This window comes from Oncorhynchus mykiss, chromosome 1 (genome assembly GCF_057628025.1).
Source record: "Oncorhynchus mykiss isolate SJ-2025 chromosome 1, ASM5762802v1, whole genome shotgun sequence".
Classification (NCBI taxonomy): Eukaryota; Metazoa; Chordata; class Actinopteri; order Salmoniformes; family Salmonidae; genus Oncorhynchus; species Oncorhynchus mykiss.
This window is the reverse complement of record NC_143022.1, coordinates 82582612-82603021: the sequence shown is the minus strand read 5'-3', so window position 1 is coordinate 82603021 and position 20410 is coordinate 82582612. Positions and strand designations below refer to the sequence as shown.

The 20410-nt window shown below is 42.8% G+C and overlaps 1 protein-coding gene across 3 annotated transcripts in view; it reads left to right on the top strand.

Moving 5' to 3' along the window:
* LOC110530112 (echinoderm microtubule-associated protein-like 6) overlaps positions 1–20410 on the top strand; it is a 94131-nt gene that overhangs the window by 29620 nt on the left and 44101 nt on the right. For all 3 annotated transcript variants that reach the window (XM_090242001.1, XM_090241998.1, XM_021612948.3), the window contains 7 exons: positions 5440–5538; positions 5694–5762; positions 9329–9514; positions 9888–10023; positions 13245–13446; positions 14232–14369; positions 17068–17324. In XM_090242001.1, the coding sequence (XP_090098127.1) occupies positions 5440–5538; positions 5694–5762; positions 9329–9514; positions 9888–10023; positions 13245–13446; positions 14232–14369; positions 17068–17324 (1087 nt within the window). The remainder of the gene's footprint in view (positions 1–5439; positions 5539–5693; positions 5763–9328; positions 9515–9887; positions 10024–13244; positions 13447–14231; positions 14370–17067; positions 17325–20410) is intronic.

The window sequence follows — 20410 nt, the reverse complement described above, 5'->3', positions numbered from 1 at the left end:
CCCCCCCTCTCTCTCTCCTCTCTTCTTCCAGATACCGGGTAGCATTAGCCCTGGCTCTCCCCCCCCCCCCCCCTCCTCTCTCCTCTTCTTCCAGATACTCAGTAGCATTAGCCCTGGCTCTCCTCACCAACCCCCCCCCCCCCCCCCTCTCTCTCTCTCTCCTCTCTCCTCTCTTCTTCCAGATACTCAGTAGCATTAGCCTTGGCTCTCCTCACCAACCCCCCCCCCCTCTCTCTCTCTCCTCTCTCCTCTTCTTCCAGATACTCAGTAGCATTAGCCCTGGCTCTCCTCACCAACCCTCCGTCTCTCTCTCTCTCCTCTCTCCTCTCTTCTTCCAGATACTCAGTAGCATTAGCCCTGGCTCTCCTCACCAACTCTAATGCTACCGAGTATCTGAACCAGGGAGGGGCAGCAAGCAAAGTTTACCTCAGACCCTTGGTCAAGCATAAAGACATTTTGGCCTTGTTATCATATAGCTCCATTCTAAAATACATTAGATGGCTGTTTTCTTGGAACCCCTGTGTGCACAGCGAGTAAACAACTCTGGGTGTAATAAAAGGCAGATGGATGTCTTTTTGGGTTGGGATTTAAATGGATTTGTGGATGAATGGTTGTGGCAAACCACAAAAATGACAGAACAGGTTTTCCTAAGGAAAAGAGAACATATTCTCTCCCACTGAAATGTATTGATTTAAGAACACCCATTACCTTTCACTGCCATTCAGTTAAACACATTAGGTCAACTTACATTTGGCTTTCATCTACTCTCTTTTATACAATTTGTAGAAATGCCTTATATTGGAGCATCACATCTGAAATATCCCTGACATTTAAGTCTAATAAATGTTTTTATCTAGTCATATTTCTTTGTCATCCCACAAATCCCTGTAAAATGTTGTGTGCAGGGAGACAGTTGGCAGAAATGTTCCTAAATGCCTTGCTCATTTGTTTCATAAGATGGGTAATTAACAATTAACTTCCTAAATGGTAATTTCCGCCAGACTAATTGGAAACAATTTGCATTCCTTTCTACGGTGAGCATGATAAAATACAGCCAATGTTTTTAGTAGTGCTGTTCAAGGTCTTACTCTATTAGCTGCAAATTGCTATGCTGCCTGTGAACTGTGTCTCTGCAGCTGTCACATGGGAAAATGATGTCATATTTCCCCTCCCAATGGGCACAAACTGATCCACACTCTATAAAGCATGTACAGTGCAAGTATTCAGACCCCTTCCATTTTTCCACATTTTGTTATGTTACAGCCTTCTTCTAAAATGGATTCAATATTTTTTCCCCTAATCAATCTACTCACAATACCCTATAACAACAAAGTTAACAGCTTTTTATAAATTTTTGCAAATGTATAAAAAAACAAAAACATAAATACCTTATTTAAGTATTCAGACCCTTTGCTATGAGACTCAAAGTTGAGCTCAGGTGCATCCTGCTTCCATTGATCATCCTTGAGATGTTTCTACAACTTGATTGGAGTCCACCTGTGTTAAATTCAATTGATTAGACATGATTTGGAAAGGCACACACCTGTCTATGTAAGGTCCCACAGTTGACAGTGCATGTCAGAGCAAAAACCAAGCCATGAGGTTGAAGGATTTGTCCGTAGAGCTCCGAGACAGGATTGTGTCGGGGCACAGATCTGTGGAAGGGTACCAAAAATTTTTTGCAGAATTGAAGGTCCCCAAGAACACAGTAGCCTCCATCATTCTTAAATGGAAGACGTTTGGGACCGCCAAGACTCTTCCTAGAGCTGGCCGACCAGCCAAACTGAGCAATCAGGGGAGAAGGGCCTTGGTCAGGGAGGTGACCAAGAACCTGATGGTCACTTTGACAGAGCTCCAGAGTTCCTCTGTGGAGATGGGAGAACCTTCCAAAAGAACAACCATCTCTGTAGCACTCCACCAATCAGGCCTTTATGGTAGAGTGGCCAGACAGAAGCTACTCCTCAGTAAACTTGGAGTTTACCAAAAGGCAGCTAAAGACTCTGACCATGAGAAACAAGATTCTCTGGTCTGATGAAACCAATATTGAACTCTTTGGCCTGAATGCCAAGCGTCACGTCTGTAGGAAACCTGGCACCATCCCAACAGTGAAGCATGGTGGTGGCAGCATCATGCTGTGGGGTTGTTTTTCAGCAGCAGGAACTGGGAGACTAGTCAGGAGCTCTGTGCTCCAGAGTGCTCAGGACCTCAGACTGGGGCGAAGGTTCACCTTCCAACAGGACAACAGGACAACGTCATTGAAAATAAGAATTTGTTCTTAACTGACTTGCCTAGTTAAATAAAGGTAAAATTAAAATAAACATAGACACATATAGGCCTATGGTTTCAATTCAACTAAACATAGACACATATAAGCCTAGGGTTTCAATTCAACTAAACATAGACACATATACTCCTAGGGTTTCAATTCAACTAAACATAGACACATATAGGCCTAGGGTTTCAATTCAACTAAACATAGACACATACACTCCTAGGGTTTCAATTCAACTAAACATAGACACATATACTCCTAGGGTTTCAATTAAACTAAACATAGACACATATACTCCTAGGGTTTCAATTCAACTAAACATAGACACATATACTCCTAGGGTTTCAATTCAACTAAACATAGACATATATAGGCCTAGGGTTTCAATTCAACTAAACATAGACACATATACTCCTAGGGTTTCAATTCAACTAAACATAGACACATATACTCCTAGGGTTTCAATTCAACTAAACATAGACACATATACTCCTAGGGTTTCAAGTTCTGGTTGATTTCAGTTAATAAGTTAATAATTTATATGTTGGATTCACGTCTCCATCTCAACCAACAATCTAAGTTAAAGAATAGGATTAAATCAAATCAAACTGTAAAGTGCATTTAAAGTTAGAATTAGTCCTATTCTTTAACTTCGATTTTTGGTTGAAATCAAGACGCGAATCCAAAATATAAATGATTCATTATTAGACCAACTGGAATTAAAGCCAGACTCAGTGGCACAGATGGAGCTATCCAAGCAGGAAAAAAAATCCTTCAAATGTTGTTATTTGATAGTGTTGACAACCAAACACATTTCAATATCACTTTCACAATACGGTAAATTGCCTATTAACTTGTCAACAAGTTAAGAAATGATATGTTGGATTCACGTCTCCATTATAACCAAACACTTTTGTTAAATAAATAAAATAATAAGATCAAGCCAGTGGCTTAGCTCTAAGTATCCAAACAGTAGACACATCTCTTTTAAATGTTGATATTTGTTCGCGTTGACAACCAAACACAACTCAATATTACTTTCATAATATAGTAAATAGTCTAAAGGCTATCTTAATGTAGTGAGTAACATCCATGGCCACATGTTGAGACTACTGTAACTATAAGTCTTATATAATCACATAAAGCATGTTCCGGATAGCATGCATAGGTCATGGCAGGTCTGTGGAGATCTTCATAATTGCTGTAATAGTTTGCTCAGAATCTTGAACAGCATTGATCACTTGCACCATGTACATTTAATGTAATCTCAACTCCAATCCATGTCATGTGGTTGTGCTATAAGTTGAAGCACAGTGATAACACATTCAGTTGTTGTATAAATAAACAAAATATCAGACATTGATTTTCATTTGGAATTTGGTCATGCTTTTAGATGGTTGAAAGCATAGTGATAACACATTGGGAATTCAACAAACTTCTGGCTGTCTTTTTGAGTGGGTGAAAATAGGATGAAATCTCATTGATCAACGTATCTACCAAATATTACCCTAATATCCATGTTGAAATGATACAGTACCATATACAGAACCAGTCCAAAGTTTGGACACCTACTCATTCCAGGGTTTTTATTTATTTTTACTATGTTCTACATTGTAGAATAATAGTCAAGATATCAAAACTATAAAATAACAAATGTGGAATCATGTAGTAACCAAAAAAGTTTTAAACAAATCAAAATATATTTTATATTTGAGGTTCTTCAAAGTAGCCACCCTTGATGACAGCTTTGCACAATCTTGGCATTCTCTCAACCAGCTTCATGAGGAATGCTTTTCCAACAGCCTTGAAGGAGTTCCCACATATGCTGAGCACTTGTTGGCTGCTTTTCCTTCACTCTGCGGTCCAACTCATCCCAAACGTTCTCAATTGGGTCCTTCACTCTGCGGTCCAACTCATCCCAAACCATCTCAATTGGGTTAAGGTTGTGTGATTGTGGAGGCCAAGTCATTTAATGCATCACTCTCCTTATTGGTCAAATAGCCCTTACACAGCCTGAATGTGTGTTTTAGGTCGTTGTTCTGTTGAAAAACAAATGATATTCCCACAAAGCACAAACTAGATGGGATGACGTATTGCTGCAGAATGCTGTGGGAGCCTGCTGGTTAAGTGTTCCTTGAATTCGAAAAAAATCACTGACAGTGTCACCAGCAAAACACCATCACACCTCCTCCTCCATGCTTCATGAACCACACATGCTGAGATCCTCCGTTCACCTACTCTGCGTCTCACAAAGACACGGCTGTTGGAACCGAAGATGTCAAATTTGGACTCATCAGACCAAAGGACAGATTTCCACCGGTCTAAAGTCCATTGGTCGTGTTTCTTGGCCCAAGCAAGTCTCTTCTTCTTATTGGTGTCATTTACTAGTGGTTTCTTTGCAGCAATTCGATCATGAAGTCTCCTCTGAACAGTTGATGTTGAGATGTGTCTCTTACTTGAACTCTGTGAAGCATTTATTTGGGCTGCAATCTTCGGTGCAGTTAACTCCTCTGCAGCAGAAGTAACTGTGGGTCTTCCTTTCCTGTGGCGGTCCTCATAAGAGCCATTTTGTCATAGCTCTTGATAGTTTTTGCGACTGCACTTGAAGAAATGTTCAAACTTCTTGAAATGTTCCACATTGACTGACCTTCGTGTCTTAAAGTAATGATGGACTGTCGTTTCTCTTTGCTTATTTGAGCTGTTCTTGCCATAATATGGACTTGGTCTTTTATCAAATAGGGCTATTTGTCACAACACAACTGATTGGCTCAAATGCATTAACAAATTCCACAAATTCACGTTTAACAAGGCACACCTGTTAATTGAAATGCAAAGGGTGGCTACTTTGAAGAATCTCAAATATAAAATATAACACTTTTTTTTGGTTACTACATGATTCCATATGTCTTATTTCATTGTTTTAATGTTTTCACTATTATTCTACAATGTAGAAAATATTAAAAATAAAGAAAAACCCTTGACTGAGAAGGTGTGTCCAAACGTTTGACTGGCACTGTAAATTAATTTATTAAGAAAATATAAAGAAAAAAATCCTCCATTTACAGTATATTAATGAATATTTCTTAAGCTTTCTCCATTGAATAGAAACAGCCTCCCTCCTTTCTTTTGCAGATTAATGAATAGGTCCCCCTTTCTCTCCTTTTCAGCGGCTGGCCTCTGTGGGGCTGGATGGCAAAAATACAGTGTGTGTTTGGGACTGGAAGAAAGGAAAGATTCTGGCCACTGCGACAGGACATTCAGACAGGGTAGGCTGTTTTGTGTGCTGTGCACATGTTTGCATTTTTGTATGTGTGTTGTGTATTGATTAAGTGTGTATGTGAGTATACAATGTGTTTGCGTCTGGACTTTCTGTGTGATTGAGAGGAAGTGTTTGTGTGTTATTGGCTTGGCTGTCTTTCAGATCTTCGATATATCCTGGGATCCCTTTCAGCAGAACCGGCTGGTGAGCTGTGGGGTAAAGCACATCAAGGTGAGCTTCAGAATAACAACACAGTCTGCTCAGTCAGTCCATGCACAACCTTTGAGACAAGTTCAAAAATAACTTATGGGGAGCTATCAATCTTGGGATGGGTTACCCTTACCCAATGCAGCCAGCAGCAGTCTATTTTCAAGTTCTACAACAGGGGTTCCCATCTCTTTTTGACATTTGACTGTCCAATTTGTTTTACTTTAGAAGGTCTTAGGTCAGCTTCTGAATGTCATTGAGATGTTCATCAGAGTTGCCTCTTCCTCTGCATTTTACTGATTGTTTCTAGACCAAAGCATTGCAGAGTTAAATACAATGAAACAATCAAGGACGGTCCCCCCACAGGGGGGCGACCCCTAGGTTGGGAACCCCTGTTCTTCAACATGTACATTTATACGGTTGTTGTTAAACGTGGAGGAGTAAGTAGGTGCTCTCAGATATCCTAGCAGCAGAATGAGAAAGTGGTGTTAGAGGGACTGGAACATATTGTTTTCATTGGGTCAAAAGCAGTAATCTGGTCTGTCATTCCCCTCTGGAAGGGCTGTCTCCTAGTGTACCCACACTCACATTCACACACAGATACAACTCTGAACTTACTGAAGAGCCCTCAGTTTACAATAAATATGTACATGGAATATCCTCACAAAGAGTAGCAATGGATAATCACATTTGTAGTTGTTTCGCTTACACTACTGTCTAGAACCTAAAAGGGTTCATATGGCAGTCCCCATAGGAAAACCTTTTGAAAAACCCTTTTTGGTTTCAGGTAGAACCCCTTTGGTTTCAGGTAGAACCCTTTTTAGTTCCATGTAGAACCCAAGAGTTCTACCTGGAACCAAAAAAGGTTATCCTATGGGGACAGCCGAAGAACCCTTTTGGAACCCTTTTTTCTAAGAGTGTATTACCATCTCCAGTTATGGTATGAGACATACATCTTTGAATTAACCGCTGTGAGCTTTATTAGAAACAAGCACCATGCTATCTGCCCTGAGAAGATCAGGCTGGCTAGCAAATGAATAGTTGTGATTGAAGCAACACATCTCCAAACGCTGATCTCTGTGCTCTTGTTCTCTCCCTCTTCACTCTATCCTTTCCTGTCATTTTCCACCTTCTCTCTTTCTCATATTCTGTTTTATCCACCTCTCTCTCTATCTCTCCTCCATCTTCTGTTTTATCGACTTCTCTCTATCTCTCCTCCATCTTCTGTTTTATCCACCTCTCTCTCTCTCCTCCATCTTCTGTTTTATCCACCTCTCCTCCATCTTCTGTTTTATCCACCTCTCCCCCATCTTCTGTTTTATCCACCTCTCTCTATCTCTCTCTCCTCCATCTTCTGTTTTATCCACCTCTCTCTATTTATCTCTCCCCCATCTTCTGTTTTATCCACCTCTCTCTATCTCTCCTCCATCTTCTGTTTTATCCACCTCTCTCTCTCTCCTCCATCTTCTGTTTTATCCACCTCTCTCTATTTATCTCTCCCCCATCTTCTGTTTTATCCACCTCTCTCTATCTCTCCTCCATCTTCTGTTTTATCCACCTCTCTCTCTCTCCTCCAACTTCTGTTTTATCCACCTCTCTCTCTACCTCTCCTCCATCTTCTGTTTTATCGACTTCTCTCTATCTCTCCTCCATCTTCTGTTTTATCCACCTCTCTCTCGCTCCTCCATCTTCTGTTTTATCCACCTCTCTCTATTTATCTCTCCCCCATCTTCTGTTTTATCCACCTCTCTCTATCTCTCCTCCATCTTCTGTTTTATCCACCTCTCTCTCTCTCCTCCATCTTCTGTTTTATCCACCTCTCTCTATTTATCTCTCCCCCATCTTCTGTTTTATCCACCTCTCTCTATCTCTCCTCCATCTTCTGTTTTATCCACCTCTCTCTCTCTCCTCCATCTTCTGTTTTATCCACCTCTCTCTCTACCTCTCCATCTTCTGTTTTATCGACTTCTCTCTATCTCTCCTCCATCTTCTGTTTTATCCACCTCTCTCTCTCTCCTCCATCTTCTGTTTTATCCACCTCTCCCCCATCTTATGTTTTATCCACCTCTCTCTATCTCTCTCTCCTCCATCTTCTGATTTATCCACCTCTCTCTATTTATCTCTCCCCCATCTTCTGTTTTATCCACCTCTCCCCCATCTTCTGTTTTATCCACCTCTCTCTCTCTCTCTCCTCCATCTTCTGTTTTATCCACCTCTCCCCCATCTTCTGTTTTATCCACCTCTCTCTATCTCTCCTCCATCTTCTGTTTTATCCACCTCTCTCTCTCTCCTCCATCTTCTGTTTTATCCACCTCTCTCTCTACCTCTCCTCCATCTTCTGTTTTATCGACTTCTCTCTATCTCTCCTCTATCTTCTGTTTTATCCACCTCTCTCTCTCTCCTCCATCTTCTGTTTTATCCACCTCTCCCCCATCTTCTGTTTTATCCACCTCTCTCTATCTCTCTCTCCTCCATCTTCTGTTTTATCCACCTCTCTCTATTTATCTCTCCCCCATCTTCTGTTTTATCCACCTCTCCCCCATCTTCTGTTTTATCCACCTCTCTCTCTCTCTCTCCTCCATCTTCTGTTTTATCCACCTCTCCCCCATCTTCTGTTTTATCCACTCTCTCTCTCTCTCCTCCATCTTCTGTTTTATCCATCTCTCTCTATTTATCTCTCCCCCATCTTCTGTTTTATCCACCTCTCTCTATCTCTCCTCCATCTTCTGTTTTATCCACTCTCTCTCTCTCTCCTCCATCTTCTGTTTTATCCACCTCTCTCTATTTATCTCTCCCCCATCTTCTGTTTTATCCACCTCTCTCTCTCTCCTCCATCTTCTGTTTTATCCACCTCTCTCTCTCTCCTCCATCTTCTGTTTTATCCACCTCTCTCTCTACCTCTCCTCCATCTTCTGTTTTATCCACCACTCTCTATCTCTCCTCCATCTTCTGTTTTATCCACCTCTCTCTATCTCTCCTCCATCTTCTGTTTTATCCACCCCTCTCTACCTCTCCTCCATCTTCTGTTTTATCCACCTCTCTCTCTCTCCTCCATCTTCTGTTTTATCCACCTCTCTCTATTTATCTCTCCCCCATCTTCTGTTTTATCCACCTCTCTCTATCTCTCCTCCATCTTCTGTTTTATCCACCTCTCTCTCTCTCCTCCAACTTCTGTTTTATCCACCTCTCTCTCTACCTCTCCTCCATCTTCTGTTTTATCGACTTCTCTCTATCTCTCCTCCATCTTCTGTTTTATCCACCTCTCTCTCTCTCCTCCATCTTCTGTTTTATCCACCTCTCTCTATTTATCTCTCCCCCATCTTCTGTTTTATCCACCTCTCTCTATCTCTCCTCCATCTTCTGTTTTATCCACCTCTCTCTCTCTCCTCCATCTTCTGTTTTATCCACCTCTCTCTATTTATCTCTCCCCCATCTTCTGTTTTATCCACCTCTCTCTATCTCTCTCTCCTCCATCTTCTGTTTCCCTCTATCATTGCATACTTGTACTTCTCTCTCATTCCCTGTCTCATCTCTCCTTCTTCTTTCACTCACTCGCCACCTCTGCATCTTCCCCCTCTCCATGTCTCTAGTTCTGGGCTCTCTGCGGGAACGCCTTGACGCCAAAACGGGGTATATTCGGGAAGACGGGGGACCTACAGACCATTCTGTGTGTTGCGTCAGCTAAAGATGATGTCACGTACTCTGGAGCGTTGAATGGGGATATCTACGTGTGGAAAGGACTGAACCTAATGCGCACAGTGCAGGCCGCTCACGGGGTGAGTGAAATACGTCCCTCTAATTCTCAACACCCATTGGCTGTACACTTGGCTGCACATTGGCTGTACACTTCCGGACATCCAAACTCCCGCTCTGGCTAAACCCAAATCTTCTCAATTCTATAATTGCGTACATCTATACACTGCAGCAACTCAATTCCCCTTCCCTGCCTATGAATCCCATGTAAATCTATAAGGTGTTGAAAAGCATTCAAAATGAGGATTTTGCCCCTTTTTTTGTATCCAATACAGAAAATAGACTTTTTGACCCACACTCCGTCTGAAATCATATTCCTTTTCAAGTACCTTTTTCTGCACAGGACAGTTTGATAATCCCCCTGCCTAAACCTAAAGTTGACTTCACTGTGTGTAGGCTGGGATCTTCAGCATGTATGCCTGTGAGGAGGGCTTCGCGACGGGGGGGCGTGACGGCTGTGTCAGGCTCTGGGACGTGGACTTCAAGCCTATCACTAAGATCGACCTTCGGGAAGCTGAGCAGGGGTATAAAGGTAGGCCTATTTTAAGGCCTGGTTGAAGGCCTGGTTTAATCAACATGGGGCTCATTGGTTGATGAGCGCTAGCCCTCTGATCTGTTCAACGTCACAGAGTCTAAGCGGTGTGCATTAGCCGATAGGCCCTTCACAGGTTCCCGGAGGATGCCAGAGAAGCAGGGGGCCAGAAGGCTGATCAAATCTAGTCAGGGTCCGCTCGTTTGTGCTTGTCCCTGTATTTTATTAGGATCCCCATTAGCTGTTGAAAAAGCAGCAGTTACTATTTTTGGGGTCCACACAAAAGAGAGACTGGTATGCATAGTATTGATATTAGCCCTCTGATTACAGTGAATAGCAAGATGTGTGGCTCTGTTCTGGGCCAGATGCAGCTTAACTAGGTCCTTCTTTGCAGCACTTGACCATATGACTGGACAATAACCAAGATGAGATAAAACTAGAGCCTGCAGGCTTTTTTGGAGTGGGGTGTCAAAAAAGCAGAGCATGTCTTTTAATGGAGAGACAGAGGATGAGAGGCACATCTTTATAAGGAGATCCATCTAAGCTCACTGGGTTGTGTGTGCTGTCTATAGATTTAAGGTTCAGAGTCCACGCTTCTGATGCAGGGGTGTGTGGGCAGGTCGATCCAGACACTCATGTATGTGTACAGGGGTTAACATACTGTAACCTGTGAGTATGTGAAGGTCACTTAAGTCAGTGTGTTCTGCCTAATAGAGACCAATGTGTGTTCAGCTCATTGAGATCCCTGCCATGGTGTTTTATTAGCCTATCCCTGTGTATTTATGAGAGAGAGAGAGAGAGATAGAGAGAGAGAAAATCAATGCCACTCATCCATTTCAATCCATCTGAGCCAGAGGAAGCCATGTTAGTCAAATCAGACAGAAACATGTAAGATGGTCGGGTCTGAGAGAGTCTGTGCTGTATGGATGAAACTGAATAAAGGTTTCTAAACCATTGTGACAGATGACATTTAGTCAACTCCCTGTTTCTTTCTGCTCTATGCCTCCTGCTAAGTTGAGGAAACCATCAGTGGCACTCATGTATTATCAATGAGTCTCTTCTCGCTTCCCTTCCTTTGCTCCTCTGTTCTGAGATGTGGCTGCTTGGCTGTTAGTGGTAGCTAGGGGCTGCTTGGCTGTTAGTGGTAGCTAGGGGCTGCTTGGCTGTTAGTGGTAGCTAGGGGCTGCTTGGCTGTTAGTGGTAGCTAGGGGCTGCTTGGCTGTTAGTGGTAGCTAGGGGCTGCTTGGCTGTTAGTGTTAGCTAGGGGCTGCTTGGCTGTTAGTGGTAGCTAGGGGCTGCTTGGCTGTTAGTGGTAGCTAGGGGCTGGTAAAAGCCCCATAAAGCTTTGTGTCCCCAGCCATCTCCGGGGGTGGGGAATACTAATATCTGACCTTTCACAGGAAAGTGACAGTTATAAAGGCTATGGCCTTTCTGAAAGCCCCACAGACACCCTGGGATTAGATACTGGCATTGTTGGGTGTTTGGTGGCCGGTCAAAGACCTTCGGAAATAAATATTGTAATATGAATCTTAATTGAGTTTAAATCGATCTTGTCGGTTTGGTCAGTAGGAATGTCATTATGCAAAAGGCATAACTTTTCCAAACGTAAATTAGTAAACCTTCACAATAGTTTGCGGCTCTAGATTAGAATGTTCTACAAATGATTGCTGTACCCTCTGTATTAAGGGATTTCCAACTTCTGTTCTTGAAAATGTTGCGTCCCAGTGAAGGTTTGATTCCCAACTGCAGATCGGTTTTAGAGAGAAGACATCTGAGATAAGTAATTACTTTTCAGAAATGGTTATTCCCCCCAGGGTGTCAAAGCTGAAGTGTATTGTGCAGCCAATTAACTCGAGTTATCTGGTTGCCAGGTATTTTATGTCCACACAGATTATGAGACTGGTTCGGTTGCAGGTACGCTGTTAGCTTATACATTTTTTTGTAGCTGGTTTCTGGTTGCCAGGTAATGTTTTATAATTGTTTTCATATCCTGTGATGTTATTGAGTTTTTTTATATATTTTTTTTAACCTTTATTTAATTAAGCAAGTCAGTTAAGAACACATTCTTATTTACAATGACGGCCTACCCTTGTTATAACAAGAGTCTGGGGATTTATAGCTGTGCTTCTACTGACTGAATTACAGACTTTTTAGTACTGATGAGGTGCATTGGGTGATGTCTTGCATTGGGTGATGTCTTGCTGATGTCTTGCTTGCTTGAGATGGCTTCGCTGAAGAAGCTCAATCTGTTTCTCCCTCTAGAGTTGTCTGCTTCATCTCTCTCTTCCCAAATGAAAGTCGACCTGTATCAGCCACACATTCTCTTTCTGCAATTTACTCTGTGAAACTCGGAACGTTGTCTGAATGTAATAGTTTCTAACTCTTGATTGAAGTGTAAAACATGATAAAGTGGATTGGATGCTGCCCTTTATCACCTGCTGAAGAACGGGTGGGATTGCATTCGACCCACCACTTTTGTTATACATGACAGAGCATTCATTATTTGTCATGTCCTCTCTCCCTCTCTTTCTCTCTATCCATCTATCTCCCTCTCTCTCCCTCTCCCTGTTCTGTGGTCTGGGGAAATGCATCATCAAGTTAGGAGGCTGCAGAATGCACAGAACAAAGCAGCAAGGGTTGTTTTAAGGTGGAGATATGGTTCTTCTGTTGCAGTCATGCGCAATGTTCTTGGTTGGTCATCAATCGATAAGATAATTGAAAGGAACATGCTTATTTTATATCATAATATACATAATTTAACATAATCTATTCACAACAGTATTCAGTTGGTAAGAGACAGACATAAATACTAGGAATAGATTGTCCACCATCTATGCGTTGTCTAGACAGAAAAGAGAAATGGGCAAAATAACATTTAGATTTAGAGCAATAAAGAAATGGAATAAATTAAATTATCTGAGCAAGCCAGAAACCTTTCAATATATCAATTTAAACATGATTTTAAAACGATTTAAATATAATACATAGAAATGTTGTGGGACTATAGTAGATGAAGAATCAATGTTTTTTTAGATTGAGTATTTATTTATTGGGTCTTTATGTTAGTGTGTTATGTATGTTTGTAACAGTGGTGGAAATGTGTTCGTATTATAAATGGTATTTTAACATTTAAGGACTCCTGGAAGATTAGTCCAAATGGGGACTAAAAGAGATCCAAATCAAATCAAATCCCTCCTCCCTCTCTTCCCTCTCTCTCTCAGGGCTGTCTATCCGTAGTGTGTGTTGGAGGGCAGACCGTATCCTGGCGGGGACACAGGACAGTGAGATCTTTGAGGTGATGGTTCGGGATAGAGACAAGCCTCTGCTCATCATTCAGGGTCACTGTGAGGGAGAGCTCTGGGCTCTGGACGTCCACCCCAAGAAACCACTCGCTGTGACCGGCAGTGACGATCGATCTGTACGGTCAGTATTATCTCCAGCAGCTATGTAGCTCGTACATCAATTCCCTCAGGAGCATCTTTATAGACCCAGTAGTTATCACCCAGGCCAACATCTCTGTCCATTCTATTTTAATCCACCACTCCATCCAGACTTTTCATCTTAATCACATCCACTTAGTGAACCCTGACCCGCAGTACTACTCGTCCTGTTTGGTTCATTGGTTCTCCTCGCTCTCAGACAGCCCTTAGTTTGTAAGACACTGTTCTTCACATTCTTCACACAGGGACAGTTGTAGGCTAGTTCAGAGCTACCTATGGAGAAGACACAGTGTCAGCTTGTGCAGGGGACAGATCATGCATAATGAGGCCTCACGTCTGCTATCAGTAGAACTGGATCAGTCCCTCCACAACACACACACAGACCCACACAACCCTGCTCTACCAGGAGAGACAGAGCTCTCTGAGGGCCCAATCAAGGAGCCAATTAGTCTCTGTCTCACAGACACACATGCACACCCAAACACGCTCACAAGCCCGAGTGGACACACATGCACACACACCATAATAAAGACACACACATACACCTACTGCATCTCAGCAACTTAATTCAACTTAATTCAAGCCTTCACCCTGCAGCTGCAACTAGCTCATTAAAACTTCTGTCGCTTAACTACTACTCATATAATTTACTCTATTATGACTGTCTCTACAGAGGCAATGTTCATAGCTGTGTGTGTGTGTGTGTTTTGTGTGTGTGTGTGTGTGTGTGTGTGTGTGTGTGTGTGTGTGTGTGTGTGGTGTTTTCAGGTTGTGGAGCCTGGCAGACCACACCCTGATAGCTCGCTGTAACATGGAAGAGGCTGTCCGCAGTGTGGCCTTCAGCCACGATGGCTCTCAGCTTGCTCTTGGCATGAAGGACGGCTCCTTCACTGTGCTCCGAGTCAGGTACTGCTAACATCTTTAGTCCCTAGAGAATCTTCATTTGATCACCCGGTAGTTGCAGGAAATTCAAACTTGTAGTGTATTCAAGGTTTAAAAAGGCTTCTAAGATTTGTAATTTCCTTGATTTTATTGAAATGACGTGGAAACAACATTGATTCATCCAGTGTGTGCCCAGCAGGTTGAATTATGCCAAAGCTGGTGAAAGTACTTTCAGCATCAAACTCTTCAGATACATCTTGTAAAGAAGGGCCATAAAGTTATGAAACCTAGCCTACAGTGGGCCAAAACCTCGGGTTTAAACAGTCCCATATTGAGATGCTGAATTCATCACTTAAAGCCTGATTGAAGGCCTCAGTTTAATTTACTCCCCAGCAGACCCAGTGTGCAGGCCTGCACTTTCCATTAAGTTATAGTAAATTGGTCCGCAGTGCTGTTAATCAATACGTTTTGAAGTGGCTAATCCCCACGCTGCACTTTGAAGTGAGCAGTGCTCCTGATTTGTATTCAGTCTATAAGAAATGAGTGAGCTTGCAGAAGCAGCTTTTTATGATTGGATTGAATTTCTGTTGCCTGGGGCTAGGTTTTATTGTGCTGTGTGGTTTTTACTGAGAGACGGTATGTTTAGAAGGGTTTGACTTGTTACTCTGACTTTTTATACACCTCATCGTTGGCTATAGCTGTTGGCTGATTATTGAGCCACATAGTGCACTGTATACCTTGATATTCCCCATAGGCTATTCCCTATAATTACTGTTCACCATATCTAATGGTTAGGAGTTTTTCAGGATAGGAGACACCCATCACTGGCACCATGATTAACAATTACAGCACGTTGTTAGAATATGAAGCCATACTGTCTAGCCATCCTGTGATTACATACTCCCCCCATCTAAAATGACCAGTCAAAAATGAGTTAATCAAGTCTGGGCTGGTAAAATTGCTTTTGTGTGGGAGCAGCAGGTGTGATAAGACTGTGGTGGTTTCATTGTAATGCCTCCTCCGCAGAGAGAAACAGTAGGAGGACGAGTCTAGTGGCGAGGCTGCCTCATTGTTTCAGCTGGCTTTACAAATAACAAGCAGAAGGTAGCGCTGTGCATTACTGCTGGATTTCTTAAAATGCTACTAACGGGAGATTACTTTCGTCTGCATATTAAAGCAAACTTGCTAGTAACGAAAAACCCACAAGAATAAACCAGCTGATTAGATGATCACTCGTTGTTGCCGAGTCACGTGATTATGACAGCTGACAGCTGCGTCCAGGACCCAGTTTGGGAACCCCTGGGGTAAACGCAGCCTTAGAGTATAAGAACATAGAAGTAGAAGGCCTATATTTCATTAAAACGTTTAACCCTAAATAGCTAAATAATAATATAATCATTATTAATATAATAATATAATATATGCCATTTCAAATAACTTCATTAGCCTACATTTTCATTTGATAAAATATAGATTAGTTACATATTTCAAATAGGCACAGTACAATGATATTTTACCCCCGATCTTGATAAGAAATTACCATATCAGATAATTTTCTTTGAAAGACAGTATTTAATGCAGGGGTGCAACTTTCACATTTTTGTCCCACCCAATTTTATCATTGGAATGTGATACAAAACGAGGCAACAGTGTGCTTTAGGACCATGCGGATGTCGCCGAGCGGGGGTCCCCCCCCCCACTGTGGATATCCCCCCCACTTCTAAAACCAAAGTTACGCCCCTGATTTAATGGATTACATCAACTGGAAACAAATAAAATAATAAGAGTAGGCTACACCAATATTATTTTTCCATTCATACAACATGTCGGATAATTGCCACAGTAGATTTGCTGTGGTTAACAAGGAAATACTTATTTCAGTTGTGCAGAATTATTGTCAAATAGATCAATCGCACTAGGTCTGCTTAAAACGTTGTTCCGATGATAATACCCACCAGAGGGCGAACACATCTTCAGAGACTTTGGTAGCAAGGACTAAAGTAGCATTTCCCTAACTCTGTCCTTGGGACCCTAAAGTGTGCATGTTTTGGTTTTTGCACAAGTTGATTCAAACAACCATTCATCAAGCTTTGAAAATTTAACCAACTGTGTAGTATTAGGACAAAAGCCAAAATGTGTGGTCCCAAGGACCAAGTTTGGGAAAACCTGGACTAAATTAACGCCGACATCAGCTTTAGGGAGTGGTAATGAGGTGACTAATAATGGTTCCAATTGAGATCAGCGGAGGAATTTAGTGCGTATTGAGGGTTTAGCGAGAGATCGGCTGATGATCATCTGGTGGCCATTGATGGTTGCAATTGGTCCATAATGACAATGAACGGACCCAGTCCATCTGCTACTGCTCACTGGCTGAGTTTACACAGGTAGCCCAATTGTGATATATTTTTCACTAATTTGACCACTCAGTTCAGCTCTGAAAAAGGTCTGATGTCAAAATATCTGATGTGATTGATCAAAAGACCAGAATTGGACTGCCTGTCTAAACAAAGCCACTAGGTAGACGGATGAGCTAGCCAGCCAGCCTCCTGTACAGAGCCGAGGGATTCACTCTTTTCTTTCTCCTGTCTCTCTCCCTTTCTCTTTCTGTCTCCCCCTCTCCTCACTCTTTCTCTTTTTCTGATTTGCTCTCTTTTTCTCTCTCTCTTCCCCTCCATCTCTCTTCCCTCCCTCTCATCCACCCTCCCACTCCTCTCTCTCCCAGGGACATGACGGAGGTGGTACACATTAAAGACAGGAAGGAAGTGATTCATGAGATGAAGTTTTCTCCGGATGGCAGCTACCTGGCCGTGGGCTCTAATGACGGCCTGGTGGATGTGTACGCCGTGGCGCAGCGCTACAAGAAGGTGGGTGAGTGCAACAAGTCCTCCAGCTTCATCACCCACCTGGACTGGTCCATCGACAGCAAGTTCCTCCAGAGCAACGACGGTGCGGGAGAACGCCTCTTCTACAGGATGCCAAGTGAGTGAATCAACGCCACCGGTGAAAAAGCAAAGCTTCATAATGACCCTGTGTCTTTCCTCTGAACCAGGCTATGATAACCATGATATAACTCCTATTACCTCAACTTGCTGTGAACACAATCAGTGATTAAATCTGATGTTTCTTGTTTCCTTATCGGGATAAGTTACATAAACAGATCGCACAGCAATTAGCTTGACAGTAAACAGCAATTAGGCCCATGAAGGTGGTTCACAGCTAGCTTATCTCCATGCCAAGCAATCCCTGTTACACACACACCAGCAATCTTCACACCACGTCCGGCTTAAACATCCATCGACGTGATTATGCAATAGTTTCTTCTGATTCAGAGTGGCAGGTAGCCTAGTGCATAGAGCGGTGGGCCAGGAACTGAAAGGTCGCTGGTTTCGAATACCTGAGACGACAACCCAAATTGTCTCCAGGGGCGCTGTGCTACTATGGCTGACCCTGTAAAACAACACATTCCACTGCACCTACAGTACCAGTCAAAAGTTTGGACACACCTACTCATTCAAGAATTGTTTTGTATTTTTTACTATTTTCTACATTGTAGAATAATAGTGAAGACATCAAAACTATGAAATAGTAACCAAAAAAGTGTTAAACAAATCAACATTTTATATTTGAGATTCTTCAAAGTAGCCACCCTTTGCCTTGATTACAGCTTTGCACACACATTCTCTCAACCAGCTTCATGAGGTAGTCACCTGGAATGCATTTCAATTAACAGGTGTGCTTTGTTAAAAGTTCATTTGTGGAATTTCCTTAATGCGTTTGAGCCAATCAGTTGTGTTGTGACAAGGTAGGGGTGGTATACAGAAGATAGCCCTATTTGGTAAAACAGCTCAAATAAACAAAGAGAAACAACAGTCCATCATGACTTTAACATATGAAGGTCGGTCAATGTGGAAAATTTCAAGAACTTTGAAAGTTTCTTCAAGTGCAGTCGCCATCATGTCAGACCTTACAGTGAAATGCTTACTTACAAACCGTTAACCAACAATGCAGTTTGGAGAAAATACCCCCAAAAAAGTAAGAGATAATAATAACAAATAATTAAAGAGCAGCAGTAAATAACAATAGCGGGGCTACATACAGGGGGTACCGGTACAGAGTCAATGTGTGGGGGCACCGGTGTCGAGGTAATTGAGGTAAAATGTACATGTAGGTAGTGTTATTAAAGTGACTATGCATAGATAATAACAGCGAGTAGCAGCAGCGTAGAGGGGGGGGGGGTACAAATAGTCTGGGTAGCCATTTGATTAGCTGTTCAGCAGTCTTATAGCTTGGGGGTAGAAGCTGTTTAAAAGCCTCTTGGACCTAGACTTGGCGCTCCAGTACCGATTTCCGTGCGTGCAATTTTTAGGGCCTTCCTCTGACACTGCCTGGTATAGAGGTCCTGGATGGCAGGAAGCTTGACCCCAGTGATGTACTGGGCCATATGTATTACCCTCTTTAGTTCCTTGCGGTCGGAGGCCGAGCAGTTGCCATACCAGGTAGTGATGCAACCAGTCAGGATGCTCTCCATGGTGTAGCTGTAAAACCTTTTGAGGATCTGAGGACCCATGTCAAATCTTTTCAGTCTCCTGGAATAGGTTTTGTCGTGCCCTCTTCACGACTGCATTGGTGTGCTTGGACCATGTTAGTTTGTTGGTGATGTGGACACCAAGGAACTTGAAGCTCTCAATCTGCTCCACTACAGCCCCGTCGATGAGAATGGGGGCGTGCTCGGTCCTCCTTTTCCTGTAGTCCACAATCATCTTTTTTGTCTTGAATACGTTGGGGGAGAGGTTGTTGTCCTTGCACCACATGGTCAGGTCTCTGACCTCCTCCCTATAGGCTGCCTCTTCGTTGTCGGTGATCAGGCCTACTACTGTTGTGTCATCAGTAAACTTAATGATGGTGTTGGAGTCGTGCCTGGCCATGCAGTCATGAGTGAACAGGGAGTACAGGAGGGAACTGAGCACGCACCCCTGAGGGGCCCACGTGTTGAGGATCAGCGTGGCGGATGTGTTTTTTACCTACCCTTACCACCTGGGGGCGGCCCATCAGGAAGTCCCGGATCCAGTTGCAGAGAGAGGTGTTTAGTCCCAGGGTCCTAATCTTAGTGATGAGCTTTGAGGGCACTATGGTGTGATGTGTGATGGTGTCGGAGGGGATGGCTGCCATCTTATCAGCTCTTAACCAACCATGCTATATTGTTTATTTTTTTACGTTGTTCGTAACTTGTTTTCATCATAATGTTGCTGCTACCGTCTCTTATGACCAAAAAGAGCTTCTGGACATCAGAACTGCGATTACTGACCTCAGATTAGACAGAGTTTTTCTTCAATGAGTCAGACAGGAGGGAGATACTACAGACACCCGACCAGGCCCAGATCCCCGTCATTCGCTGGAGAAGAAAATTGAGATTTTGCGGAAAAAGATCAGGGTGCCTTGTGAGGATCAGGTGACGAGCACCTAATCTGCCTTTGCCTTCCGTCCTGCTAGCTAACGTTCAATCGCTGGAAAATAAATGGGACGAACTGAAAGTACGTATATCCTACCAATGGGACATTAAAAACTGTAATATCTTATGTCTCACTGAGTCATGGCTGAACAACGATATTAAGAACATACTGCTGGCATGTTACCTCTGGTAAGACACGGGGCGGGGGCTTATGCATATATGTAAACAACAGCTGGTGCATTATATCTAAGGAAGTCTTGAGGTTTTACTCGCCTGAAGTAGAGTATCTCATGATAAGCTGTAGACAACACTATCTACCTAGAGAGTTTACATCTGTATGTTTCGTAGCTGTACCACATACCACAACAGACCGATGCTGGCACTAAAACCGCACTCAGTGAGCTGTATACCGCCATAAGCAAACAGTGAAACGCTCGTCCAGAGGCGGCACTCTTAGTGGCCGGGAACTTTAATGCAGGGAAACTTAAATCAGTTTTACCTCGTTTCTGTCAGCATGTTAAATGTGCAACCAGTGGGAAAAAAATTCTAGACCACCTTTAATCCACACACAGAGATGCGTACAAAGCTCTCCCTCGCCCTCCATTTGGCAAATCTG